Below are 27,302 nucleotides of genomic sequence, written 5' to 3' on the forward strand. Positions count from 1 at the left end.
CTTATAAGCAGCTTTGAACTGTAAAACAATCACTTGGCTCTGTAAAACTGTATTGGCCATAAATGAACTTTGTCATGGCTCTGCTGGTTTCTTTGCTCCATAACAACTGCATCACGCGCAAACACAACGTGCCCAACAACAACAGGAGGAAAAAAATACCTTCCAGGAGCCTCATTTGACATGGCACTGTATTTTCCAACAATTTAATGAGGTAGCCAGGGAACCTGCAGGAGCAAACACCTCACCCAGGGCTTCTCCCAGCAGGGTGAGGTCTGGCCAGGGACAGCCCAAGCCCAGCTGCTGCAGTGGCTGCTCTGGAAAGTAGTTTTGGGTGGTATTTACCACCCAGAAAGGTTTTCTCAGCCAGAGGGTTAAATCCAAATCACGGGATCCTTTCTCCCCATGAAGGGATGTGTAGCACCCACAGCATCCTTAGCAATCCACGGGGCTTTCTCCCTTTCCATCTCCTGCCATTCAGGGTGAGTGACAGCACAAAACACACTGTTGGGCAACTTCATAAATTCACAAAAGTGAATTTGGGAAAGTACCATCTGTTCTTAATCATTTGTTGTACTCACATTATTGGCTTTATCCTGTCTGCTTTATCACACTCTGCTCCAGTCACCTACTCCACCTGTGTCTTTGGATGGATCCTATGCCCTTTTCCCCAGTTTTCTTTTGGCTTAGTCTCCCCTTCTTCACCAGGTCCCTCTCTGGTGGGGTCAAATCTCAAAGTCTCCTTTTCCCAAGGTTTCCACTTACCTTCCCTGCAGAGCTTTCTGGAGGGCAGCACTGATCCTGAACCACTTATCCAAGAGTGCTTCACACATAGTTTTCACATCCTGAGCTCCATCCTTTTCAGCCTGTGACTCTCTTAAAGCTGGTGCAGAAATCAAACCCCAGAAGGCAGAACTCCCCTCGGGGCATCAGCTCAGCTGCACCAGGTTATCTGCACTCTGGGGCTTTGGAAAGGACTTGCTGAGCAGGAAAGTGCCAAGAGGATCTCAGAATAAAACACGCATCTTGTCCCTCCAACTTTTGCTAAAAGAGAGCATCACTTCCACATCTGCCTGAAAGGGACTGAGCAGTCTTCATGACTCCAGTTTTTGTCTGGGGCAGCTAAAATTCACAAACATACCCCATGGGAATGTTTTTATTGGGGTGTCCTGCTCCAGCTGTAAGGGTGAGTGCCAGATTTCTGCCCGAGAACCTTTCCCACAGCAGCCCACACTAAACTTCTGAAAAAAATGGGTGCCAAACCAAAACCAGCCATTTTTGAAGGCATTTTTAAACCCACACCTGCCCTGCACTGTATCTTCAGCAGGGTTCCACCCTTTCCCACTGCTGTGCTCCGAGCCACAGCTCTGTTACCTCTTTACAATCAAAGACCTTCAAAAGCTTTTCAGCCACCAGAGCACACCCTCCCGCCTGCCCCTCGTGCTTTACTGACCACCAGCTCAGCATCCAAAACGGGTGGGGCTTGGCCTTGGCACTCAGGTCCTATTTGGTTTGCTTAACAAACTGCTGCTAAAGTTAGCAGAGAATGAGGAATAAACTGTGCTGGACTAAGGGCAGCATCCTTAGGGCATCGTTAGGAGGGTGAGGACAAGAATCTCCCCACCTCCCGGAGCCTCCTGCTACTTTTGGCTGATACCTGAGGATTCATAGGAAACACTTGATTCCCCACATCCAGGCAGGTAGAAACTGCAGAGATCAGCACTGCAAGGGACATCAGGGGGACGTGTCACTGCCACCAGCCTGTGTCCCTGCCAGACCAACCTCTGCCAAACCACGGCAGATGATGACTGTGGAGTCTACAGACCACACAGCAGCAAGGACTCGGAAGAAATGGTGTTTAATTATGGTATACATTAAATTAAATGTCATTCTGAATATTGGTCTCCAATTCCTGATAACTTCTTATTCACCATAGGACAACTCCTCTCAGTCCCAGTGTGGGTGAGGGTCCCACTGCACTAGACATTGGACAAACAGAGCCAAAGAGACTTTCTCAGCCCAAAGAAATCACCCGGTGTTTTTCTTTTTGGCAGTGGTCATCAGTCCACAGGCACTTCTGCTGCTCTCCATCTCTCTAAATCCCTCTCAGCAGTTGGCACACGCTGTGAAGTTCATGAAGATTCAGCACAACTGGGAAGCATTAGATCCATTCACAGAGGGGAGCAGGTACAGAGGAGCTCATTCCACGGCGGGGAGATGATGCCCTTTACAGCTTCCGTGGCTTTGGGAGGTAGGACTTGGGCCCCCAGAATCCTTCAGGGCTCTGGTGTCTGTGCTCAGCAGGTGCCTGAGGGGCTGGGATGTGGGATCATTCACAAGCTGGAGATCTTGCTGTGGAGCTTTTCATCCAGGAGCTGCTGCAGGGTGAGACGGGGCAGGCAGCTGGAGTGTTCACACCACAGCCCAAATCCCATGCATCCAGCACCTCGGAGGGGACTGCTCCAGGATGAGAGCACCCTGTGTATTGATAAGGGTGGAGCCAACAAGGCTCATCACCAACTGCTAAAGGTGGAAAGAAGCCACCTGTACTGGCCATTTACTGGGGCAGGAGCTGGGCACCCAAACCCTTCTGCACCCCGAGGGAGGACAAAAGGGACACAGTCTCTGAACCCCACCTGAGGAAGATTCCACCAGAATTTCTTGCAGCCTCATTCACCTCTGTAGCACCAAATGCTACAGGCTCACCTGGAAACTGCCAATGCTGAACGCTTCCCCACGGGCTGGATGTGTTCACCAGGCTGCTGAGTCCTCCCCCACCCCACCAGAGTCCGTCTGAGAGTCCTCAAAAGCAGGAAAGTCGTAGTGGCACTTTTCCCCACATGGATCATCCAGGTCCTGCCAGGGCTCTGCTCAGCTTGTCCTGTGCCCTTCCTTCTCATGGGATGTCACCATGCAGGGGACACGTGTCTGCCTGTCCTCCCGCAGAGCAGAGCCCAGTGCTGCCTGACCGGTGTCCTTGCCTAGGCCCAGCATTTGAATTCACTCATTTAAAGGGAAAACAGAAATACAAAACCAAACCCATCCTCAGCTCTGACCTTTACCAAAAAAAAAAAAAAAAAAGGCAAAAAACAAATGGGAGAAAGAGAAGAGATTCTGGACCAATATATACAGATGGGGAATTGCACTTAATTACAGTAGTTTACATCCATTGGACAAAATTTACTTCTTTTTTATATAAATCTCTGTGTATAGGAGTGGGGAGGGGGGAGGATGGAGCAGACTGTACCTCTATTTACAGTTCAATTGGCTCAGTTCAACAGCACATGCAATTCCTCCCTCCAAATGCCAAGTAACAGACCCCAGTCCCCCTCAGTCCGTCGGGTGGAGGAGTACAAACAACTTCAATATGATCCATCTTCCCCTTCTGCCTGTTCCCAGCACAGCTCGTGCCTGGTCCCTCGGGAAAGCCAGCGGCCTCTTGGAAGGCGAATACTTAAGAATAAAAAAATCCCCAAGACACGTCTTGGAAATACTGCGTGGAGGGAAGGAGAGGCTGGGTCCGGGCTGGCTCCGGGTCGGGCTGTCGGGCTCCTCGCTGCGGCGCTGGGCTGTGCTCTGGGCTGTGCTCTGGCGGGCGGCTCCCCGGGCTCGGAGCGCGGCTCGCCGCCGGGATGTTGTGGAAAATAAGATCCCGTTGCTATGTGCAAAAGCAGCGAGGTGTGGAGCATCACCAGGCTTGCAGGGGACACTGTGGAGAGAGAGAGAGAGCGGCACGGTGACCAGCAGGCAGGGAGGGAGGCAGGAGGAGGAGAAGGCAGCACCGCGGAGGGGGGTCGTGGGGGCACCGCATTTGGAGGCATCACCTCCTGCACCTCCCTGGGACCTCGCTGGTGCCACACAAGCTCGGCCCCAAGCCCTCCCCAGCACCCCTGAGGGGGAGGCAGTGGGAAAACACTTTCTGAGCCAGCTATTGCCACCCCCTCCCAAAAATAATAAAAAAGGGCCTGATTGTGCCCAGGCTGTTGCAGAGATTGTGCCAAGAGCAGCCAGGCATGAGGCTGAGCTTGGCTGGGGTGGGAGTGGGGCTGGGGCCTCATCGCTGTCCCCCAGCATTGCTGCCACCTCCAGGGAAGGAGCTGAGCACCCACCACCACGTCCATCCCACCGCAGCAGCCCCTTCCCCATCCCTTGGGGTCCCCCCAGCCTGCAGCGGGTGGGGGGCTGGGGGCCGGGTGACCTTGTGGGCTGGAGCACACAGCAAACATCATGAGGCGGAGATAAGGAGACGCCAGGAGCCTCCCTGACATGTCATTAGGGACAGGGCTGTGGCTATCAGGTGTTTGCCAACGTAATAAACATGGTGGCTCGGCCTCAAGCGTTGTCAAAGGAACAGGGAGGTATTTGCTCCTTCCAGGTCTAAATAACAACATCTGATAAGAGATCCACAGCATGTGAGGGGAGAGCTGGGGGGTGACCAGGGACCTCCCTCCAGCCTCTGTCCCGTGGCAGGACTGGGAGCAGCCACCTCCACCACAGAGAGTGTTTTGGGGTCTGGTAGGGGCTGTGGGTACAGAACTGCTGCTGGGAATGACAGAGGCTTTGCTTTATGGGAGAATGCCTCTCCTCTAGCAAAGAGGGGGTGCTCAGGGAGCAGCAGCACACCCCCCAGATTTGGGGTCTCACGTGGGGTGTGAACCCCCAGGGTTTACCTGGGTGCTCCCACCAGCAGCACCAGCCCTTGCCCAGCAAACTGCATCCCGAAAACTGCAACTCCCTGGGGATCCAAGTGACCCTCCTGGCCTCTCTGGCCACCTCAGATGAGCCTGTCATGTCAGGAATCCTTGTGCCCAGCCGTGCCTGCTTTATGCTGAGGCAAAGTGTGGAAGGAGCCAGGGGATGGCCCCCGGCATCCTCAGTCAGCGACAGAAACCCAAATCACCAAAATTATTCAGGTATTTGAGCCACATTGGGGGGTGAGCAGCATTTAGTCCCCCCTCAGCTGTCTCTGTTGCACTTTCATTCACCCCTTGCTAATGAAATCAATGACCACTGAGAAAGAAATCAATGGTCAAAGATAAATTTTTCCAGATTTAACCTGGACATCAAATGGTTGGTAGGAAAAGAGACCCTGAGGGCTGGGAGGCTTCGCTGGCCAGGGACTTGTGTGGGGGTACAGATTCTGCCCTGGCACTTGCAGGACTGGCCTGTGCTTGTTTATCATGTACAGGGGGGGCAAAGGGGAGGTGGGTGCCCCTTTGCCACAGCAGAGGAAGGGTCCTGACCCCATCTTCCCCCTCCTGAGCCGTGAGACCTCCTCCTGCTTTAACTAAAGTGCCCAGGAGGGACAAACCCGCGGGACCCCCCACCCCGGGCAGCACAGTGTCCAGGCAGGGTGAGCACTGCATCCGAGCAGGGCACCATCTCCCTGCCAGGGACATTTCCTGTGTGCCCAGGGCTCTCCAGCCCGGCATCAAAGGCAGGAGAGCTCAATTAATCAGGGGCAGTTCGGGCTGAGCGCTCAGCAGATGGGCCGATAACGCCGCGCCGAGGAAATGGTGCTGGAGGGGTGGCCATGCCTGACCGACTCACCCCGAGACCTGCACAGCGTGGGACCCCTGGGGGGAGGGGGTTTATCATCCCTTCCCAAGCCCCCCAAACCCCTCTGGGCAGCCCCTCTCCCAGTGTCTCCCCTTTGCAGCCCCAGCCCCTTCCTTCATCCCCGCTGGGCACCCAGAGGGGGTCTCACAGTGATCCCATGGGGGGAGTCTCCCAGCAATCCCACGGGGGGGCTCCCAGCAATCCCACACTGTATTTACTCTGTGCTCATTGCAGACATTTTTTTCCTGTCCCCTGTCAAATCTTGGTAAGAAAGTTTATCTGAATGCAAGTTCAAGGCTCCCTCTTATTTATCTAGCGATCAATAAGGGCCACATATTTCCCACAGTCCCCAGAGCTGGCTCTCAGAAAGGGACTATTGTCTGAGGAAAGCCTCACACACCTGATTTGAACCAGGATAAGTTCGGCCTTACACCTGCACTGGGCAGATGATAAAGGTTTATGGGCTGGGGGGTCAGGGCACATCAGAACAACTCCTCCACTTGACTCCAGCCAGGGTCAATCCCCCCAGGACACAGGCAGCAGAATGTGCTTGGTCTGACTTTCTCAGCCCAGTTTGTATCCCAGCAGGATGCTCCCACTCTCATGCAGGTGCCCCAGGGATGAGCACAGCCTGGCTGGTACCACCAGGCGCTAAGACTAAGCCCCAAATCCCCATCACGCCACTTGCAAGCAGATTTTTTGGAGCCCGTGAAGGGTGTGGGATGGGGTTCTCAGCACCAAGGGCTCATCCTCAGATGCCCATGCAGGTGCAGCACAGGCAGCAGGACGGGGTCTCTGCTACTTCCACCTCCACCCCCATACCCAGAGGGGGAAAAGCCCCATTCCATCTTCCCACACCCACCCGGCTCCACCTCAGCCACCTCTGCAAGGCCATTACCTGCTTACTGGAAGACATATTGGTGAGTGTGCTGATGCTGCTGGTATCCGTCACCACCATCGCCGAGGGGAAGCGGGAGGTGTGGGAATACTGGGGAGGCTCCTGTTTGTGTGCATACACTGTGGAGAGGAGGGAGACAAGTGAGGGAACGGCCACCCACTGCCCTCACAGCGGGGCAGAGCAGTGCACTGCATGGCACAGCACAGCAGAGCCAGGCACCAGCTCAAGGCATCATGGAAACATGGATGAGATGAAACAAGTCATGGGAGGAACCCACCACTTGCTTCCAAACCGCTGCATTCTCAGGTGGCAGCTCACCCAAGCAGCAGCTCACTCAGGGAAAGAGTGGGGACTGAAGAGCTGCGGCTGGATCAGGTGGATGGCACAGGAGAAGGAGAGCGTGAGGCTGGATATGGCCACCCTGCTCTACTGAGCATCTCCTGGGCTGGTACCCATGGGAGAGAGGCAGCAGCCAAGGGCACCAGCTTGGGCAGGGCAGAGCACGAGGAGAGCACAAGCTCGTTTCCCATCTGAGTTAATTTTCAGGGCCCTCCACAGCTCCCCCCGACCCTTACTGTGAGAGTTCTGCAGCTGGGTCACGGTGGCCATGAACGGCTGCTGTGTCATGTGGCCGGGGGACTGCTGCATCAGCGGCTGCTGGTGGGGGCTGTGGAGCTGCTGGGAGAACTGCACGGGCTGCAGGGCTGCCAGGCTGCCGGCAACGCTGTTGATCACGGGCACGCTCTGCCCCTGCGAGGTGTTCAGGCCTGGGAGGAGGGAGAGAGCACAGTAGGGGTGTCAGTGCGGGCAGGAGTGGGCAGTGTCCCAGGAGGGCAGTGTCCTCCCACAGGAGGGGGGGTGGAGGTGAGCTGGGGGTGCACTTACTCTGTGCGATGGCCATGACTCCCGAGAGCGGCGTCATGATGAGGTTCTGGGACTGCTGCGGGTTGTGGTGGGACAGGCTGTGGATGTTGGTCAGGGTGCTCACCGGGGGCAGCCCACCCCCCGAAACGGAGATCTGCCAGAGAGGAAGGCGGGATAGGCACTGTCAGAGCACAGCCAAAGGGGTGCTCCCCCCTCCACTTCAGCAGGGAGACCGGAGGGGATCGGCAAAGCCCCCTCCTAGAGGTGAGCAGGCACAGCCCACACTGCTCCGGGGTGCAGACCCTGCTGAGGCACCTCAACTTCGTGTTAATAAACAGCAAAGCAGCACAAGAACAAGAACTGGCACTCTCCAGCTCCATCAGAGCACAGCACCAGGACATGACACATCCTGAGCCTTGGCCATTTTATTCCCCAAGCTCTGGCCCTCGGGGACAACTGAGGACTCTCAACACTCATTAACTTCTAACTGTCACACTTGTAGGGGAAAGTGGGACATAGGAACTTGGGAAGGTGAAGAAAAGAGACAAAAAGCAGATAAAAAGGGCCTCATGGTGGTGATCTCAGTCACCAAGCTGGCAGGATACTGGTGAGATGGGGCGAGCATGCTCAGCCAGAGCCAGTGCCCAGGATTTCAGGCCAGGATTTAGGGATCAGGCACAAAGGCACTTGGTGTGTGCTGCCAGGACTGGAGCTGGTCCCCAGGACCAGTGGGGGCCAAGTGCCTTAATTCTTTAATTGCTGCACCTTCTCCTAATCCCTCTCATTAGCCCTTTCACACTGAGAGACCTCGATCCCGACTCAGAGCCATCCCTGTGGCCCTTCAGGTGACATTTCTGGACACCAGCTCCGAGCACCTTGTTTATTTTCCACATGTGAGTCGGAGATAGCAACTGAAACAAATCCATCAATAAATTCCAAAGCCCGGGAGTGACTCATATTTCCTGATCCGGTATTTTCCACTTTCAAAGTCTCTTCAAGGCCAGGTTACACCACACTCGGCTGCACAAGTCAAACAGCTCAAGGCAAGCACACGCTGCTCGCCCACAGCCCGGGCTCCTTTCACAGGGTGTTTAGCCCCAGAGCACTGCACCTGGATTGTGCATGACTGGAAAAGACCCTCCAGACACTGGACCCTGAGGGGAAAACCCTCTGGCACTACCACAGCTAAGGGAAACACTGGAGCATGACAGAGTGAGCCACCAAGGATTTCTGGAGCCTTAGTAAGCCCTTTCCTCAGAGCTCTTTCCTGAAAGATGCAGCAACTTCCTTGGCAGCTCCTTGTTTCATGTGGGGCATTAAAGGCACATGTTTACTTACTAGAAACCACAGCCTACAGCATATTTCTATTAAATCACTTGCAAGCACTAGCTAGCCCTGCCTAAAGATCAGAGATAAGCTGGCAGGGCTGTGCTGTGCCTCGCTCCTGCCGGTCCCCGACAGGCTGGGCAGTGTCTGTGCCGCAGGGATAACTCAGCAGGGCTGTTCCTGCCCCACGCCAGCCACCAAGTGGCTTCTCCCAGTTTAATCTGCTCCCTTTCCTTCTCCCGTGCTGCCCAGCCCCTTCCAGGGGTCCCTCCCACTGGTCCCAGTGGCAGGTGGGTGCTGGCAGCCTCTGCCACCGAGCTTGGCATTGCCTCGTCCTCGGGGACCCCCACCCCGGCCACCTGGTGCTGCTGCCGCCACCACCTTCATCCCTGACTCATTTTATGGCTTCAAGGCTGAGGGTTATGAGGCTCAACACACCCCTGGGGCGATATGGGCGTGCTGGGGCAGAGGGAGTGGGCTGAGGGGGCTGTGGTTTCGCTCTGAAATGCCCCCTCCAGCTTGGTGGGGGACACTTGACTTTGCAGGGTCAGTGTCAGAGCCCGAGGGGCTGCACAGAGACCCTCACCAGCCAGAAGGAAAGGCACATTGAAACAGTGCCATAGCTGAGGGAGGGGACAACGAGCCCTTCCACGGCCACCTGGCTGTGCCAGGAGACCGACCTGACGGCCCAGGAGGGCCAACCCTCTGAAAATGGAAGTGAAAACCGGGGAAGAGCCGGCTTGGCCCCGTCACCCAGTGCCATGTTTGACTTTCGATTTCAGCAGGAAAGAAAAACTCCTCCCAGAAAAGCAGCAGCTGCACACAAACCTCTGCCAGCCTGGATGGGCTGTGCTCTCCTATCACATCCCATCCCATCCTGACCCCAACCCCTGCACTCCCTCCTTGCCCTGCTCCTTCATTCACTCCTCCAAAGGGCTTTGCACCAACCAGGCACCCAGAGGAAGGGGCACCCCAAGTGCTTGGGCGTTGGAAACCCAGCCCAGCCCTGCCATGGCCCTGCAGCACTGGGTGGGGAGATGTCCAGCACCAGAGGGACACTGATATCCCATCTCCACTCCTGCCATGCTGCTGTTTGTAGCTCTGCCCAGCAAAGCCCCTGCAGGACATGGGGAAGGGGATGGGGAGAGGCAGGAGCTCCAGGGCTGGAGCCAGCCCTAGTGGCTTCGATCCCCTGAGCGATGCCCTGGGACAAGAATGCCCCTGCTTGCAAGACAAGCGCTTCCCCAGCCAAATCCCAAACTCGGGGAGGGCTTAGGGAAGAAGTAATGAATGAGCATTTTATCAATACCATGTCATTGGCAGGGGAAAGCAAACAGTGATCCACCCAGGGCGTTCAATCCGCGGGGCGTGCGATCAATGAGCCCCGCGCGGGGCTCTCCCAGATCCATGGGCCGTGCCGGGAGCACACGGAAAACACGCCGTGTCCCGGCGGGGCCGCGGGGCGATGAGCCGCCTTTGAGGCGGGCGGCGGGGCCGGGCCGGCACCCGCGGCCCCCACAATGCCCCATTGTTCGGCGTGGGCCGCGTGTGAAACCCGGGGAAAGCGTGTTTGCTTTGCCCGCTGGGCCCTCTTATCTTATCAGCGCCGCCGCCACAATGGGCCAGGTGTACTCACCATTTTGCCGTCGGGCGAGAGCAAACCGTGGCCCGGGTCCAAGCCGGCCGGGGAGACCTGCTGCAGGACCGCCTGGCTGGTGGTGACCATGGCACCGCTGCCGTGGTGGCTGATGGCCCCCGAGGACGCCGCCTCGCCGCTCGCCGCCTGGCTGTACCGCACCCCTGCAAGACACCGCCCGCGCCGGCATCACCCACGGGCACCGCGGAGGTACCCGGGACGTGCCGACCCCCTCTGGAAGCTCCCTGCAAGGGGGACCCTCCAGCCCCCCCGCAGTGTGTGTGGCACAAGGATGCAGGCGTGCACACTCCTCGATGACACCCTTGAATGAAACCGGGAGGGACAGCACCGAAAAATGTGCTCCTTCCTGCAGTGTTGCTTCCCAGCTTCGCCCAGACCCCATCTCCTGAAATTACAGTGAGGGGAGGATGCTGAGCGCCCACCAGGACTGCAATCCCACGCTGCCCACGGGCCCTGATGCCACAGGGGGAAAAGAGAGCCCAGCCTGGGTCAACAGCCCAACACCCATCTGCACCCTTGTGCTGTCATGTGCATAGTTTGCACCCATTGTGCAAATCCCTGTGAGGTCCCCATGACTCTCGGACACCGGCCTGGGGACCCTGAGGTGTGGGAAGTGACTCTGCATCCTCCAGCTCGTCCCTCTGTGAGGCTCTCCCATCTCCCCGCAGCCCCCGGCCATCCTGACTGCCCAGCTCACAGAGTAGTGGCTCCACTGTTTCCTCAGGCCCTTCTGCATCTGATTCCCCCCTGACACAATCTCCACAAGTGTAAGATTAACAGGTCGCCTCAGTAAGGCAGAAGGATCAGACACACACCAACCCCCAGATCAGACCCCGGCCCACCCCTGCCCAGAAGGCAAATCTGGCTCGAGCACAGGTCTTCTATATAAATATATTTAATTTGGCTAAAGCAGCCTGCACTGATAACCATATGATCAGCCATGTGTCATGGAAAGGCATCCACAGATCACAAATAATTAACCCAGGAAAACCCATGGGAAACAAAAGCGTCTTTTACGGGGCTGCCTTGACGACTACGGTGAAAAGCCATTTATTAGGAGGAGTCCAGCACTGTGCTCCCAGCCGGGTTCACTGCCCTGGGATCGAAGTGGTGGGTGAGGGACAGGCAGCCCACAGCTCTCCTGGGAAAGAAAACTACGGCAAAGCCACCTTCCCAACTGAGAGCTCCATAAGCATCATCCACCCGTGATCCCCCGGCCATTGCACAGGGGTGTTGGGGACAGCTCCCCAAAATGACCATCAGCTGGGGAGGTTCAGCCTGTGGACGCTGCCAGTGGTGTCTTGGCTGTCCCAGCCCAGCATGGACACTCCCAGCTACAAACCCACCCCAGGAAAGCATCTTCCTCCTGGGATTTTGGGATGTCCTTCTCCCGGGAGCCTGAGGGGAAGAGCTGATGGTGAGTGGCTTGGTGGAAGCTGCTCTAGGGGCGGCTCTAAAATTAAGCTCTGAACCAAGGAAAAGGAAGGAAATAATACCTGGAGCCCAGGAACTTTCCACCAGCTTCGAAAGCATCTGCCCAAGCGCAGAGGGCCACCCACACCCTCCACCAAAACCACAGCAAAGCCACTCCATAATCACCTCTGAATATTCCCCATCAGCTGGTTAAACATGTCCCACAGATAGGAATCTCCCCACGATGTCTGGTTCCTGATCATTTCCCAGCAAACCCCTTTATCCCTGATAATAAAAGAATGTCCTCTGGCAGGTGGATATTTGCCGGCCCGAGTGGACGTCCCTGCCGTGCACAGGGTAAACATTACTCAACCGGGGCACTGTCACACACATTCTTCCCGCGGCCCCGGCCTCGTGCAGAGGGTGCTTCAGCCGCCGGGCCGGGATCCCGCGGCGCTGGTTAAACAATGGGAGGGGAGATAAAACAAAGCCCTTTCTTCTGGGCGCGATCTGGAAGATAGACGGGAGCACAGGCACCTCCTCTTGGGAAGGAAATCAGAGTTTCTGCTGTCTTCAAGCTCTTTTGGGTTCAGTAAGAGCAACAACAACAAGAAGCCCTTTTTAAACCCCAAATCATGCCATATCCAACTGAGGATGTTCTAACTTATGAGCCTAGACATCTGAAGTTATAAAGTTGGCTTTAAAACATACAAGAGGTTAAAAGCTGATTTTCAAGCTTTTCCTTGCAACCCCAAGGAGGAGACTTTGATTGTTTGAGGAACAATAACCAGCGCCGAGATTCCCAGATTGTCTGGAGACCGAGATTTTGGGTCTCTAGATAAAACCGCTGAAGACTCCAAGTCTTGATGAAGTTTAACTGTCCTGAGGAGTGCGAGGCTCGGCTCTGGGTCAGTGACAGTGGTGACACCGTCCAGCCCCATTAGGACCCCGCTCTCATGGAGGCAGGAGCTGTGCTGGTGGGTGGATCCTGAGTCCCTCAAGCCTGTGAGCACCCAGGTCTGCCCAGAAACCGCTTGCTGGGCAGCAAAAAGCCCTCTGCCTTTAGGAAGCCATCAACTATCCTGTCTTGGGGCTTTCCCATTCCTAGAATGGGATGGGTGCTATTATTTATATGCCCCCAGGGCTGGGTTGGAGTTGGGCAGATCAGATAATTAATATTAGGAAACCAGCACCAGGCATTGTTGCTGCTGTCATTGCTGTGACACATCCAGCTCCCTGGTGATGGTACCACCTTCCCTCCGAGCTCCCCGGGGCTTCCCAGCAAACCCTCCTCGGCACGCTCTGCCATCCCAGGGGTCACCAAGCCCCGGGATCCAGCCTTCCCCCTGCAGCATAACCTCTGGGACCCCCCCACAGGACCCCCCCAGCCAGGGTGAATGCACAGGGATATCTCCAGGACCGAAGGATTCCTCCCGGACCGAGTTGGGGTCCAGGGTTTATGAGCCGGGGCTCAGAGGGCCATCAGAGCCCGACACCACTGCTCTCCTGCTGCTCTCCTGAGCCTCCACAGCTGGAAGCAGCCCTTGTGCAAAGAGATTTATTCCCCCTCAGCCTCTCCCCACAGCTGCTCAAGAGAGGAGTCTGGATGGGGATCACCAGGAATGGGTCTGGCCGTGGAGCCTGCCCTCCTCAGGGCTTTTTTCTTTACTGGAGCTACAGCCATAATATAACAGTCTGTTTATGGGACCCGGCCATTGTGTGGCCCCTGAGCTGCACAGCCCGTGAAATGTTTTACTGCTTTCCCCTGTTCCAGACAAGCCACAGGGTCCGGCTCCCGTAGCCTTAACCCGATGGACGGGGACAGGCAGCGTGACAGCCCCCAGGGCGGGGGGTCCTGTGCACCCACGGCTTTCCACAGCCAGCCCCACCACCCCCATCTTCTTCAGGGCACCAGAACCATCCCCCTGACCCGACCTGGGAGGGCAATGGGGGGGTCTGGGGCAACGATCAATACCTTTATCGCTTTCATCACAGCCTTGTGCCATTTTCTCGGAACACACCAGTCCTGTGCCTTTGGCAGGGACAAGCAGTGAAGCAGCTTGGTTCTGCTCTGCCTTGAGTCATGTTGATATAAGCAAATTGTACTTTTTAAAACAAAAACTCACTGTACTTTTAACTGTCTTTCCCTGCTGCCACTGTCCCACAGCACATGCCAACCTCTGGCAGCAGCATCTGCTGCTTCCCCCAGCTCCAGGCTGCATTTCTGCCCAGAGCTTTGCCACACCCTCCACATCACCAGCAATGCCTGACCCCAAAATACACTGCAAAAAGTCACTGAGGATCCAGCTGCAGCAGGGATTCAGCTCTGGCTCTGCCCGACCCACGGGGATGCAGCCGCCAACATGGACCAGGGTGTGAAAGTGGGGTGAGAAAGGCAAAATATAATCTTTGGGGTCATGCTGGACTCAGTGATGCTCCACCCATTGACACCATAGACAGCTGGGTCTCTGATGGGACTGTCACCCTCCCAAATTCAGGCCCAGGCAGCGCCGAGGGCAGCTCTGATTTTTGGGCTGCCACTCAAATTGTCCCTAAAGTGTTAATCTTGCTCAGTTACAGAGGTGCATAGTTTATATCCATTATAAACCCGTTTATGGGGACTGGACCCCTCCCGTTTCGCTGCTGTCATAAAGTTCTAATTACCCCCATAAAACCTGGAAAAGCTCCTAACAGTGCACTGTACCCACCGAGCCCCACAATGCGCCCGACAGTAAAATATTACAACCACTGGCACTGGGTCCTCAGTCAGAACCAGCACATACCCCAGGGAACACCGGGAAGGATCCAGGTGTAAACAGGGGTACCCCCAGACCAAGGGTTGATTGATGGGCTCCTCTTTAAGGAAAAATTAAAGCACTTAAATTGCCCTTTCCTTTTTTTTTTTTTTTTCAAAAGAAGCTTGGGGGTGGTACTGAGATATTTTCATGTTTGTTATCTCCATCTAAACACATATGTAAGTAATATACACACACAAATATACAAATATATGAATGATTGCTCTGATATTGCTCTGCTACTCTGATATTTGCAGAGCAGAGATGGATGGGTGGATGGATGGATGGATGGATGGATGGATGGATGGATGGATGGATGGATGGATGGATGGATGGATGGGTGGATGGGTGGACAGACACCCCAACCCTCTGTGGGTATGGAGTCCCCCAGGACAGGCTGGAGGTGATGCTGTGACCCCCCAACCACAGGGCCAGGGCAGCCCTTTGTATGCAGGGTGGGAGTGGGGGGTGGCTGTGGGCTGGTGGTGCGTCACCTAATCTCATCAATGCTCCGATTGTCTTCGGGGCTCTTGAAGATAAAAATGGCATAAGCCAGAGTCTACAGCATGGCACCAAGATAAAGCCCCGAGTGACCTTCAAATCAAACAGGGAACCAAGATCACTGATAAAACCCAGAGTAAGGGAAAAGTCCAGCCTCTGAGAGGAGCCTCTGAGATAGAAAGGCTTTAAGTATTTACCTCCAAGTAGTTAAAAACCACAGCTCGGGGCTTGACAGATGGGTCCCCAAGAAGAGGCCGGAGGATGTTTGATTTTTACAGCTCTCCTCCCTGCCCTGCTGTCATTACACCCTTTTGCAAGACCCCATTGACAAAGTCCTGAGGAGAGGTGACCCCTCTTTGTTCACAGGCATGGGGAGCAGTTTGCAGCTGCCCCACGGCCCTGCCCCACCGTATCCTGCCGGGGAAGGGGACAGGCAGGGGCAGGGCACGGGCAGTGTCCCAGCGCCGTCATTAAGCTGTTAAGGCATTGATGGCTCCAGACGCCGCCGCACGCGGGGCAAGGACAGTTCAAATCCCAGCATGGACAGCTGGGATGGGGTCAGCCAGGCACTGGGGATGGATCTGCCAGCACTGGCTGTGCCCCACCGGGAGCAGCTCCCCAGACATCTCCTGGAGGAGGTCTAAGCAGTGATGGACCCAGTGGTGTTTTGGGAGCTGCAAGCTGCAAGGCTTGGTCCAAGAGGTCAGGAAGGGGTTATGGCTGAGCTCCATCCCTGTCTGTCTCCCCAAAACCAGCTCTAAAACTCCACGGTGGCCCTCGCCATGCCCATCTCCTCCTGCCCGGCAAAGACGATGGATATAAGCACTGATCGCCAACCAATTCCGGCAGCCGAGCCCTCCTGACCCTCCGGAGAGGCTTTTCTCCGCGGCCATCACTCCTGCCCTGCTCAAAAGCCCCTCCGAATGGGCTGTCATCGGCGCTATAGCCGGGACCGGCCCCTGCTGGCACCGCTCCGACGGGAAAATAAAGGTTGGGGCTTAACGGCCCTCCAGCCCCGAGATAAATGCCCGCGGTTACAGTAATTGCTGTCCCCTAATAGAAGAAAACAAAGGCTCTCGGGGGGAGCCCCCTGTGCGCTGGCAGCCCGGGGGCACATCAAAGGCAACGGGGTTCGTTCAAAGCCCCGGCTTAATTGTCAATTAAGCATGCACGGGGGACAACGCCGTGACAATGCGGGGCTGCATGCTGGTGGGGCATTGTACAGCCCGCCGCGACACCGAAAACAGCTGATTCTGCTGACAATGTGCTTGTAGGGCACCTTGTAAGCAATCAGCCGCTGACAGGAGGGCAAACGTCCTCCCCGTCCCCGCCATTGTGCGGGGCATTCCTGGGGCAGGGTCACATTTTGGTCACCGCTGGCCGGCCCTGCGGGGAGAGCGGTACCCGGGAGCGGGTTACAGATGTCAGGCACAGGATGCTGCCTGTCCCTCCCACGGCCGGGAGCTGGGGCGGGGGCTGCCCACCCACCCGGGGCTGCCACATCCCCGCGCACCGCTCGGGGGGCTGCCCTCGCCTGCAGCGCCCGAGGACCGATGTCCAGGTGCGCGTTGGCAGCGTCCCCAGCCCCGCTCCTCCTCTCCGCAGGCACCTTGCCCTTCCCGCGGGGAATCTCCGCCACACGGGTTCCTTTTGACTTGCCTTTGTAACGAGCTGGGTGTGTGCAACGAGCCAGGCAAGGTCACTTCAGGAGGTGGCTGGTTTCAGCCTCCCCGGCCGGGCTGTGCCAGTGCCCGCGTTGTGTCCGAGGGGGACGCGGGGTGGTTGGGACACAGTCCCCGCGCTGACCCCCCAGCCCTGAGCCCCCTGTCCCGCCTGCCGGGGGCTGGCGGCTGGCTGCGAAGGGCAGGTAAGGGACAATGGGCATTGTTCTCCCAACAATGCCTCCCACCCTGATGAGCCTCCCCGGGCGCGCAGCCCCCTCACCGCGGCGTTATCTCCTGCTTAAATCCCCCGGGAGTTTTCAGCGCGTCTGCTCTGCCCAGCCGGCTCCTCGCTGTGCACAGCGGGGCTGGACCGTGGTGTGGAGAGATGGAGCTTGGGGTGAGCCCTGCACCCCCCCAGCAGCTCCTTTATCCACCTCCCTGTGATCTGGCACAGGGACGGGGCAGAACTGTGCATCTGGGGTATCTTCAGCCCTGCAGTGAGGCCAGGACATGCTGCCACATCTTCCTATGGGCTTTGCAGCATTGCCTGTGCACCCCCAAAAACAGTGCTCCCCAGTGGCTGTACCCCATGGCCCCAGCATTGGCACACCAGGCACGGAGCAGCTCCTCCTGCCCTGCCAGGCACAACCTCCTCCTGCCCAGCCGAGCCCACACGGGAACTCTGACAAGTTAAACCAAACAAGCAAACACTGATTTATCCTCAGCGAGACGGAAATCCAGCCCTCAGCACGTGCCTCTCCCGGCCATAACACTGCAGCGACAGCACGTGCTCCTCTCCACATCCCCACCCCTCATCGAGGCTGCAGCAGGGACCGGGGTCACCATCCTCCCCCTCCTCAAGGCTACCCACTCACAGCACCTCTGCCCCCAGCCAAAACGGGAGCCAGCTCTGCCACCACTGCCCGAGCACCCTCAGCGAGGGCTTACCTGGCATTTTGCTGGGAGGGGAAGCGCTGGGCTGGTTGTGGTGGGGGGAGCCGTGGGACAGCAGCAGGTTCATGCTGTGTGGGGGCTGCCCCGAGCTGTAGGCGTCCATGGCCAGCTTCTGGCGGAAAGCCTCCTCCTTCCGCCGGTTGGCAAACCAGTTGTAGACACGGACCTCCGTCACCAGGTTGGAGCCGAGCCCGTGAGCCTTGGAGGGGGACACTCCTCGCTGCAGACACTCGGCCCTGCATGTGCAAGGGGGACACGTTGAAACAAGGGTGCTGCTGGGGGGAACAGGAGCCTTGGGACAACAGGCAGATCTGGGGTTGTTTAAGCCCTTCCTACAAGCCCCGCTGCTCTTTCCAACTGCATCCATGCATCCATGCATCCAACTGCATCCATGACTCTAAAAGTCATCCCCGCTCCCTCTGACGTTGCTGGAACACTACAGCATCCCTGTGGCATCCCTGCAGTCATCCCCACTGCATCCCAACAGCATCCCTGTCACATCCCTCCATCATCCTTGCAGCATCCCTGTTGCATCCCTGCAGCATCCCTGCATCACATCTCTGCTCCAGCAGGGAGCTCGCTCAGCCCCAAACATCACCCAGACTGGGAAAACAAGGCAAGAAGAGGCCAGACAGCTCAGCAAAGCTGTGCCACGAGCCAGCGGCCGGAGGGGTGACCCGGGAGCCCGTCATCACGCTCAGTTTTCCGAAGGAGGGCTGAGGGCAGGTGAGGAGGTGCCGTGGGGCAGCTGTTACCTGTTGCACTCCTCCACCAGAGTCTCCCGCTCCTCCTTGCTGGGGTTCTTCTGGCGCTCGTAGGCTTGGTACAAGATTTGCTGGGAGGCTGGCCCCCACTTGAAGCGATTGCGGCGCATCTTCTTGCTGGGGGTTTCGGAGCAGGCGTCGTCGAGCTGGGCAGCCCCCTGGTTCTGCTGATTGAACTCTGGAAAGAGAAACAGCAGCTGATCCTGACTGCCTTTGTCTGTCATATTTCCACAACCCTGGACTGTCTGGTTGAACTCTGAAAGAGAAAGGAGCAGACGTGAGCCGGCCTGTAGCTGCCGCTCGCAGTCACCGTCCCGCGCAGAGGTGGCCCCCCCGTGTCCCCTCCTGCAGCACCCCAAGCCCACGGCAGGTTTTGGAGCAAGTCAGGTGCTCCCTGCCACCCACCCTGGGAAGGGGCCAGCCTATTGCCATCCCTGTTTAATGGGGAGGCATGTGCAGGGCATGTGTATGTCCATGCATATTCATGGGCAGGGGCCCTGCCAACCTGCACTTGTTTCGGGAGGATTTTTGCAAGCGAGGAGCTGGGCAGGACCACTGCAAAGCCCCCCGAGAGGGTGCCCCTCTCTCCTCACCCAGAGCTCCAGCTCCCGTCCCATCCCAGCCCGGTGGGACCCGGCCCCGTGCCCGGGGCAGGCGGCACCAGAGGTGACCTTCGGCAGCCGCCTCAGCCCCGGCGCTTGTCACCACGGCAGTAAAGGGAGATTAATGGGAGGGTTTTATTATTCCCAGTTTTGCAGGGGAATTCTCCCTCTTTTTATAATGGCTTTTCCCCCTGTGACGGGGGAAATGCAGGGCAAGCCTGGAGCAGGCTGTGTTTGCTCTAACGACTCAAGGTGTGTTTTCAGAGCAATGGTATTTGGTGCTAAACACCTTTCTGCACTTCCCAACTGCTGGATGTTGCATCCTTTTGGAGGAGGGAGGCAGAGCCCTTTCCAGGGGTTGTCAGTGCCCCAAACTGCCCCAAAATGGGGCTGTTTCAAGTGCTACAGGACAGACCCTGTGGCAGGGGACAGTGGGAGAGGAGCGCAAAAGAATAGTCTGTGAGCTTGGTCAAAATCATCTGCATTTTAAACAGCACAGGCTGACCCAAAACCTGCTACACACAGGAGCAATTTAGGGTTTTTTTTCTTTTCTCTCCCTTTACATTTTTTGCACTTAGTTGCAGAAAATGAGCAGTCTGAGAAAGAGCGAGTAAAAGGGGGCAGAGGTGGGAAAGGCACCTAATTGTGAGTCCCCATTAATTGCTTTTCCAGCTCTAAAAAAATATAAATGCCCAGAAACTCAGCCGTGTGGACGGAACCCCTTAAATTCGTTGCACCTTAAATTCCTTTTACTTGTCAAGCTGCTCTGGGGAGACGCTCCACAGCTGGGGCCTGGGGGCTGTGCTGGGACCCACGGGCAGGACCGGGACATGGGGACCCCCTCGCCCTCCCACCAGCCCCGACGGGCGGGCGCTGCCGCGGGTACTTACGCCGGAGGATCTCCCGCTGCTTGCGGACGTACCACGTGTACAGGGCAGCTCTTTTCTGAGTCTTCATGGGGGTGCCCTTGTTGAGGTGCTGGGAGAGGTGTGACTGGTTGAGGCCGGTGACATCCACCACCTCCCTCTGCGGGATGTTGTGCTGCTGCATGTACCCCTTGATCATCTTCGCCGCCCGCCACGGGTCCTCGCTGCGGGGAGGGAAAGCAAGGGTTAATCTCTGCTGGAGGGGGGAAAGCACCTGGCATTTGCTTCTTCCCACAATAGAAACCTATTATTATTATTACTACTACTATTATTATTACTATTATTAAAACTGTCTCAGAAGGACACAAGATCCCTTGGGTGTATGTTTTTCCCCACAAACAGCCCCGTCCCACCCCACGGCTGGTGGGATGAGGGCTCATGGAAGTCACGGCCACCCCGGGGATGCCAGTCAGGCTGTTTGCCCAGGGAAGGAGAAGCAAAGAGGACCCCGGTGTTCTGATGGGACACACTGAGGTCTCCTTGCTGCAGTAAAGCACCTCCAGATCCTCCAGGGAGAAACACAACCTGTCCATGAACCGCTGCCGTTGCATTCACCGCGATTTCTCCCTTGGAAGATACGCACACACAGTGGGATACACACACATGTAGGGATATGGGAAGCCTGTCCTGGTGTCTCTCTGAAGAAAGAGAAACCCCTCACCTGGAGGTGCTGGGGTTGCTTTTCCTGCCCCTGCTCACCGGTGTGGTACCCGCACTGTGCCCTGTGCCCCTGGCATTGCCACCGGCTGGCAGGGACCCCTGTATGGCCACTGGATCCCACCTGTAGTTTCTCCCTTTCGTTCCCACTGGGATAATGATCGAAAAAAATCTCAATATTCGCTCAAAAGAGACCCGATTTCCTCTCTCCCACAGCAGCGCAGCGCACACACCGGCCATGTTTGAGAGGCTGAGAAGCCAAGGTCAAACCAGGCACACAAACCCCAGCGAGTCCCCGAACACAAAACCAAAACCAAACACCCCAATAATTTTAAGTCATTCCTGAGTATTATAAAACACCTTCATTTGGCTCCTGTAGGATCCAGATGTAAATTACTCTTCACTAAATCACATTACTTTGGTGTCCTTGGGGTAGCTGACACCGATTCAGGGAATAAATAAAATTGCAGCCCAAAATCCAAATGCTATCCTCAGTCTTTAGCCCTGTCCAAAGCCAGAACAGGCCAACACATCTGTGCTGTATCCAAGACTCCCACGTTTATTCTGGGCTAAAAGGAAGCATTTTAGTGCTGAAAAATCGGTGTGAGCCCGAACCTGGTCACAGTCATGCACTCAAATAATGCGACACCCCAATGTCGCCCTTGGAACGACCGTCCGGCTGCTTTCCCAATTCATTACTTATTTTGGATCCTTCAGCTTGTCAAGTGAAAAAAAAAAAGAAAACCACCAACAAGTAGATTTCTTACTTTTTGTCCTGAATGCAGTGTGAAAACAAAGCTGGTTGGATCCACAGCGAAAGTACCGGAGCAGAGCCAGCCGGGGCTTTGTCACACCCCGGGAAGGAGCCACGGAGCCTTCCTGGAGATGTTGAGCCTGTGCCCAACCCTGCATCCTCCTGGGAGGGGAGCCCCACTGTATATGGGGGTCCTCTACGTGGTGATGGTACCCAGGAGAAGGTGGGAAACGAGGAGAAAGATGTGGAGAAAATGTCCTTCCCAGCGACGCCGGGCAAAGCCGCCGTCCGCCGTGCCCGAGCCGAGGGGCTCGCACGGACCTTTGTCACAAGCAGTTCATGTCACCTAACTGATCCCACTAATTACTGATTAATAATAAGTTAATGAAACAGAGGTCATTATCATTTCTAAGAGCGGTCTGGTTCACAGTCGAGCCCAGGGAGGCGTTTTCCCAGAGTGAAACCGTGAGCTGGTGCAACAGAGCACACTTGGAAAATGTCAAATGAGCAACTCGGGGGTCGCAGGTGGGATTTCAGAATTAAAAAAAAATTTGGCAGCATTTTGGCTGAAAAAAAAATATGTGAGAATTAGGACAAAAGTCTCTCAATTTCATTATTTTAAGAAAGGCTTCACCTTGACATTTCCAGTGTTTCACACTTACGCTTTCAAAACAATTATTCAGCTCTTAATTTCCGAGCAGTGATTTTTCCCTTACAAATCAACTTGACCGTATTCAAAAGGGTTAAACAACCTGAAACCAAACCCAAACATTTTGTTTCATGTTAAACAAAATGTTTGGACTTGACCCAAAATGAAAGTTTGAGTGTTTGTTTGGCCTCTTTTTTTTTCTTTCTTTTTTGGTTAACTTAAAAAACCAGAGAGGAAAACCTTTTGAGTCAACACCAGCCCTTTTTCTTTTATTCTGTCACCAAAATGAAATAAAACAAACATTGATTGTCCAATCTTCACCAGGAGTTTACATACAAAAAAAAATACAAAGCCCTGACCCAACCCAGGAGTGCTTTCTAATACCAGCAAACCAGTTTACAGCCCTGACTCCACGATCCTACTCCACCAAAATCATGGAAAGGCGGGTTTTTCTTGCACAAAAATAGCCCCAATGAAGCCTGGCCACCAATGCTGCCCAAGAAAGAATCACTTCCCCATCCAGCCTCATGTGCAGGCGGGAAGTAAATCCCTCTCCCCAGGGATTCCCAGACCCACTCACCCCTTTTTCAGCCTGGAAACGAGGTAAATACGCTCCACATCCTTGGAGAAATATGCCAAGAATTTATACAGATGGATTATAAACACGGTTCCCTACAGAAACGATCTCCCTGATCGGCATCTCCCTGTGCACCAGGAATCGGCTGTGCCCGCTGCTCCACACACCTTTGGGGGTGGCTTTCCCACAGTCCCCAGCCCATGGATGGGATCTGGGTGCCTCTGGGATATGTTATTTGCCTGAGTGGGGTCTGGGTGAGCCCTGGCAGGTGGGACAGGGCAGGGAGGGAGCTGTGGGGTTGCTCCAGAGTGGGCTCTGTGTGCTGCCTGCCAGGGTGAACTGACCGGGACCACGGCACCCACTGTGCTGGGTCCCAGAGAGCTGCGGGGCTGAGCACCCCCAGGGATGTGGGAATGGCCTGAGAGAGAGCCAGCCCTGGGGTCGGGACACCGGGGGAACGGGAGAAGAGGGGGTTCAGCCCCTGAGAGTGGCTGCAGTCAGTGTCTCCCAACTCCCCTACCCGCTCCCTCTCCAAGTACAAAGGCCTCTCTTAGAGCAAACACGAGCTCTTTGCAAAGACTCCTCAGGGACATGTGCCCGCTCTTGTTTGCACCAAAGGCAAACTTTGCACAGAAACACCTGTGGGAGAGCAGAGATCCCAGGGATCTGCCTGCTCGGCCCCCTCACGGCCACGCGGGCACCCCCGGCAGGGATGCAGCCAGCGAGGGGGGACTGGGAACAGGTGGGAGCACCCAGGTGTGCAGGGCACAGTGCTACACAGGAGGGGTGGGAACCCATCGGGAAAGGCCTGCAATGGATTCTCCCTCACACGGAGCCCTTTTGGCACCGCAAGTCCCAGCCGAGCCCCTGGGCAGGTACAGGTGGTGCTGCCCCGGCCCCAAAGGGCACCGTCTGCCCTGCTGGTACCGGGGCACGGCTGCAGCACGTCCCCGCTGAGGCACCGGGGTGTCAGAGGGGGTAAGCTGGGGCTGACCCTGGGCTCTGCGGGCTGGCAGAGGGCACGGGCACACATCGGGGCCGAGCCCGGGAGGCAGGATCGGTGCCTCACGCCGGGCGCGCTGGGCATCGCGTCAGGCACCCGACCTGCAGAGCAAGGGAGGGGACACACAGACGGACCCCGAGAGGCTCCCGCTGCACGCAGGGATGTCCCCGTGGGACTCCCACTCGCTCACACCGCCCCGAGCCACCATCGGGTGAGCCACGGTCACCCCGCGCCCGTGGGAGAAGCGGCGGCTGCCGCTGCCCCCGGGGGTCTGGAGGGGGGTCGGTGCCGCCCGCGCCCCGCCGAGCCCGGGGCTGCCCCGCTCCGCATCCCAGGACGGGCCGGAGCGGAGCCGAGTCCTGCCCGCCGCCGTCGGGGGTTCCCTCCTCCTTCCCCCCTCCCGGGCCGCTTTACAACCCCGACAATGAATAACCCGCCGCCCCGATCGCCCCGATCACGGCCCTTTGTGTATCTTTCTGTTGATGATTTATAGAAATAAATTAATAACGCCCCGGGCTCCACGTGGTGAGGTTTACGTTTGAGCTGCCGGCGCGGAGGGACGGAGCCGGTGGCCGGTCCGAGCCCCCACGGCCCCGGCAACCCCGGCCCACCGAGACGGGCGGGCGGGCGGCCCCCGACGGGGCGGGGGGACCGGGCTTCGGTCTCCCCTCGGCCGCGGAGTCCTCGCCCGGCTCCCCAACCGCCGGGCAGGGAGCACCAGGACCGGGCACCGGGTGGGACACACCAAGCAGGGAGCACCGGGACTGACGGTGGGGCGGGCGGGGAGCACCGGGACCCGCCACCGAGCGGGAATCACCGGGCGGGGCGCAACGGGACCCACACACCGGGAACGACCCCTGCGCAGGACGCTCGGGGCCGGGGCCGTCGGAGCGAGCGCCTGCGGACGGAGCCCTGCGCGCCGCGGGTGCGCCCGGTGCCGGTACCTGATCATCCTGTCCACCTCCGAGCGCAGCTCCACGGCCTCCTCCGTGTTGAGCGACTGCAGCTCGCGGAGGATCGGCGGCGTGTCGAAGTCGTCGCCGTCCTCGGAGCCCTCGTCGCCCGAGAGCTTGCCCTTGCCGTGCCCGTTGGCCAGCGGCGGGAGGGCGGCCCTGCCGTCGGGGGGCCCGCCGGGAGACAGCGGCAGGTTCTCCAGCTTGACGCCGAAGCCGGCGGCGGGCACCATGTCCTCCAGGGCGCGGATCAGCCCCTCCTTGGTGGCCCCGGAGCTGAGCAGGGCGCCCAGCAGCTCCCGTTGCAGGGCGCTCAGCTGGGACACCATCCTCCCGGCCCCGCCGCTCGCCTCCCGCCTCCCCGCTCCGCCCCGGCCGCGGCTGCTGCGGGCCGCGGGCCGCCCTCTACCAAGCCATGACCGCCACCATTAGGCAATATACCCTATGCAAATCAGCGCCGAGGCCTCTCCTCCGGCCCCGGCCCCCGCCCCGGCCCGGCCCGGCCCGGCCCTTAGCGCCCGCCGGGGCGGACTTTGCCTCGCCGCCGCCGGGAGGCCCCGGGGGAGCGGCGGGGGCAGCGCCGGGCGGGACGGGACGGGGCGGACGGGAAGGTGGGCCTGAGCGCCCCAGCCCCGGCTGCCGTCGGGGGTCCCGGTGCCGGTCGCACCCCAGGAACGGGGCACATTCCTGTGTCCGCACCCCCGGGGCCGGTGGGCTCAGCTCCCTCGGGCACTGTGCCCTGCGCTGGAAGGAGCCCACGCTGAGACCCCCCCCACGGCTCACAGGGGAGATTTCTCTCCCCGTGTCCCCCACCGTGTGGGGTCCCACTGCCCAAGCCCTGGCACAGAGTGGGCACAGGCTATGAGGGTCCAGCAGAGCACCCCCAAGCCGGGGGTTTCCAAAGAGGGTTGTGGCTCCCGCTATGGGGCAGCTCTGGGGACAGGTTCGCTGCCATTTAGCTGTGCAGGGCATGGAAGGACACTCAGTTGGCAAAGGGGACACTGCAGGGACTGGGGTCGCAGAGGACACGAAGCCCCCATTGACCCTTGGCAGCAATCAGGGGTGGGAGCAGGGTTTGGGAATGGGCAGAGGAAGAGATCTAGGCTGGGCTCTGGGCTCTGGGCTCTGGGATCTGAACAAAACCTGCTTTTCCTAATGCTGTGAAATGCACTCAGTCCCAAAGATCAACAAACTCATTTAAATCAAAGCAGGCACAGGACAAGAGGCAGCACGACACCCACAGCACAGTGTGGGGGGCTCTGGGACCCTGCAGTGGAAGGCAGGGCTGAAATCTCTATTTATGACCACCCAGTTTCCCAAAACACTTCCAGTTTGGTATCCCTGTTCCTGCCGCTCTTGGCTGGCACCTGGACATCAGCCCTGGCAAAGGGCTTTAAACCCAACATTTCCAGCCCAGATTTGGACTTTTTCAGCGCACTCAGGTCACCTGTGCATCTCAAAACCCACAGAAAATCCTGCCAGCCACCAGCACCCACTGCAAAACCCGAGCCTGGCCCCAGAGCCCCACGGGAGCCCAACTGCTGGTCCCTGACACCACTGGCCATGGGTCCCCTCCCAGCAAAACACCTCAGGGAGCTGGTGGCAGTTTGGCTTCCAACAGAGCCAGGCAGAAGGAAGGGAAAAGCCCCACGGCTCAACTGGGAACAGCCCGTGCCTGCCAGCAGGAGTGTGTTGGGAGCTGCACGGACTGAACAGGCTGCTGCAGTCTATAAAACCATTCCTGCTCTGTGGAGCAGGAGCAGCCTGGGGCCAGGATGGCAGAGCAGCACCCTCAGAGTCCCCCTGCTCTTTGGAGGGTGGGGGACAGAGCCACAGCCAAACATAGGAGGCTGGGGCTGAGGGGTATCCCAAAGGGAGATCCCAAAGGGATATCCCGAAGGTCTCCATGTGTTGGGAGTTAGTGGGTGATCACGCAATGGGCACACAGCAGCCTGTGCACAACCTAGAGAAGAGAGGACTGAAAAATCCCAAAGAGACCCTTCCTGCTCCCAGCCCAGAGCCCTCAGCCCAGCTGAGCAAATTCCCAGCTCTGCTCCCACGTGCTGAGGCTGCTCAGTCGAGGAGGCAGCGGCAGCTCCCTCACACCCATTTTTGGACCACGTGAATCCCTGCTCTGCTGCCTTGCAGTGAGGATGAGGGGCTCCTCAGCTCTGCTGTGCCTGGCACCCAAAAGTATGTAGGATGCAGGGACCAGGCTGCTGGATGAGTGTCCCCCCTGTGCCCTACTCTCCTGTGAGGGTGAGTGGTTCATGCCCACCAGGTCCCTGCACCCATAGGTGCTCTCATCCTTCACACCACAGCAGGTCCCTGATCACCCCAAAGCTCCCCTGATCTCAGGGGATGGGGGAACACCAAACCACTCTCCCACCTTTGGGGCTGGGAGGCTGTGCAGAGCCCACACTGTCCCTGAGCAGCCACCCACTGCCCCCAGGACATGGGCTCACGCCCGCTGTGCCCTCCAGGCTGTGCTCCCACCGCTGCCCCTCCACAGACAGGCTCCTGCCCGGGGCAGACTTTGTGGGAGGCTCCACAGGTGCCAGGGGAAGGCAGGAGCTGGGCTGAGCGCCCAGACCCCCCGGCACGGGCTGTGACACCCCCCACCCTGTGCTGGCCTGGGAACAGCCTGGCTCCTCTTCTGAGAAGGTCTCCTTTCCCTTTCAAGTGGGCTGGTGAGCTTTGACTTGGTCTTTGCACAGGCTTCATGGCATCGCATGATAATCATGTTCTGTCACAGTGGGTGACCTGGACCTTGTCCTGTTTCCACACAT

General features: G+C 57.6%; 1 protein-coding gene across 2 annotated transcripts; it reads right to left on the reverse strand.

The window, feature by feature from the left end:
* Positions 1-1,839: 1,839 nt before the first annotated feature.
* Positions 1,840-24,846, reverse strand: HNF1B (HNF1 homeobox B). 2 transcript variants are annotated; one of them, XM_017821728.1, is made up of 9 exons: positions 24,505-24,846; positions 19,885-20,084; positions 18,384-18,648; positions 17,623-17,864; positions 10,281-10,444; positions 7,340-7,472; positions 7,030-7,221; positions 6,455-6,573; positions 1,840-3,706 (listed from the first exon to the last, which is right to left on the reverse strand). In XM_017821728.1, exons 1-9 carry the CDS (start codon positions 24,840-24,842, stop codon positions 3,686-3,688), a joined length of 1,674 nt encoding a protein of 557 aa, XP_017677217.1. In that variant the 5' UTR covers positions 24,843-24,846; the 3' UTR covers positions 1,840-3,685. The 2 variants fall into 2 exon arrangements, with proteins under 2 accessions (XP_017677217.1, XP_017677219.1); XM_017821730.1 differs by having other exon boundaries at positions 18,384-18,570; positions 24,505-24,842.
* Positions 24,847-27,302: the final 2,456 nt, after the last annotated feature.

This window comes from Lepidothrix coronata, unplaced genomic scaffold (assembly GCF_001604755.1).
Source record: "Lepidothrix coronata isolate B3197 unplaced genomic scaffold, Lepidothrix_coronata-1.0 Scaffold91, whole genome shotgun sequence".
NCBI classification, from domain to species: Eukaryota; Metazoa; Chordata; class Aves; order Passeriformes; family Pipridae; genus Lepidothrix; species Lepidothrix coronata.

What these genes read in the sequence shown, in the direction of transcription:
- HNF1B (XM_017821728.1), bottom strand. Translation starts at nt 24,842, where the DNA reads ATGGTGTCCCAGCTGAGCGCCCTGCAACGGGAGCTGCTGGGCGCCCTG. An exon ending in CTGGTGGAGGAGTGCAACAG is followed by an intron (nt 17,865 to 18,383) that starts GTAACAGCTGCC and finishes TTGCACATGCAG; the next exon opens with GGCCGAGTGTCTGCAGCGAG. An exon ending in CCAGCTGCAGAACTCTCACA is followed by an intron (nt 6,574 to 7,029) that starts GTAAGGGTCGGG and finishes TCCTCTCCACAG; the next exon opens with TGTATGCACACAAACAGGAG.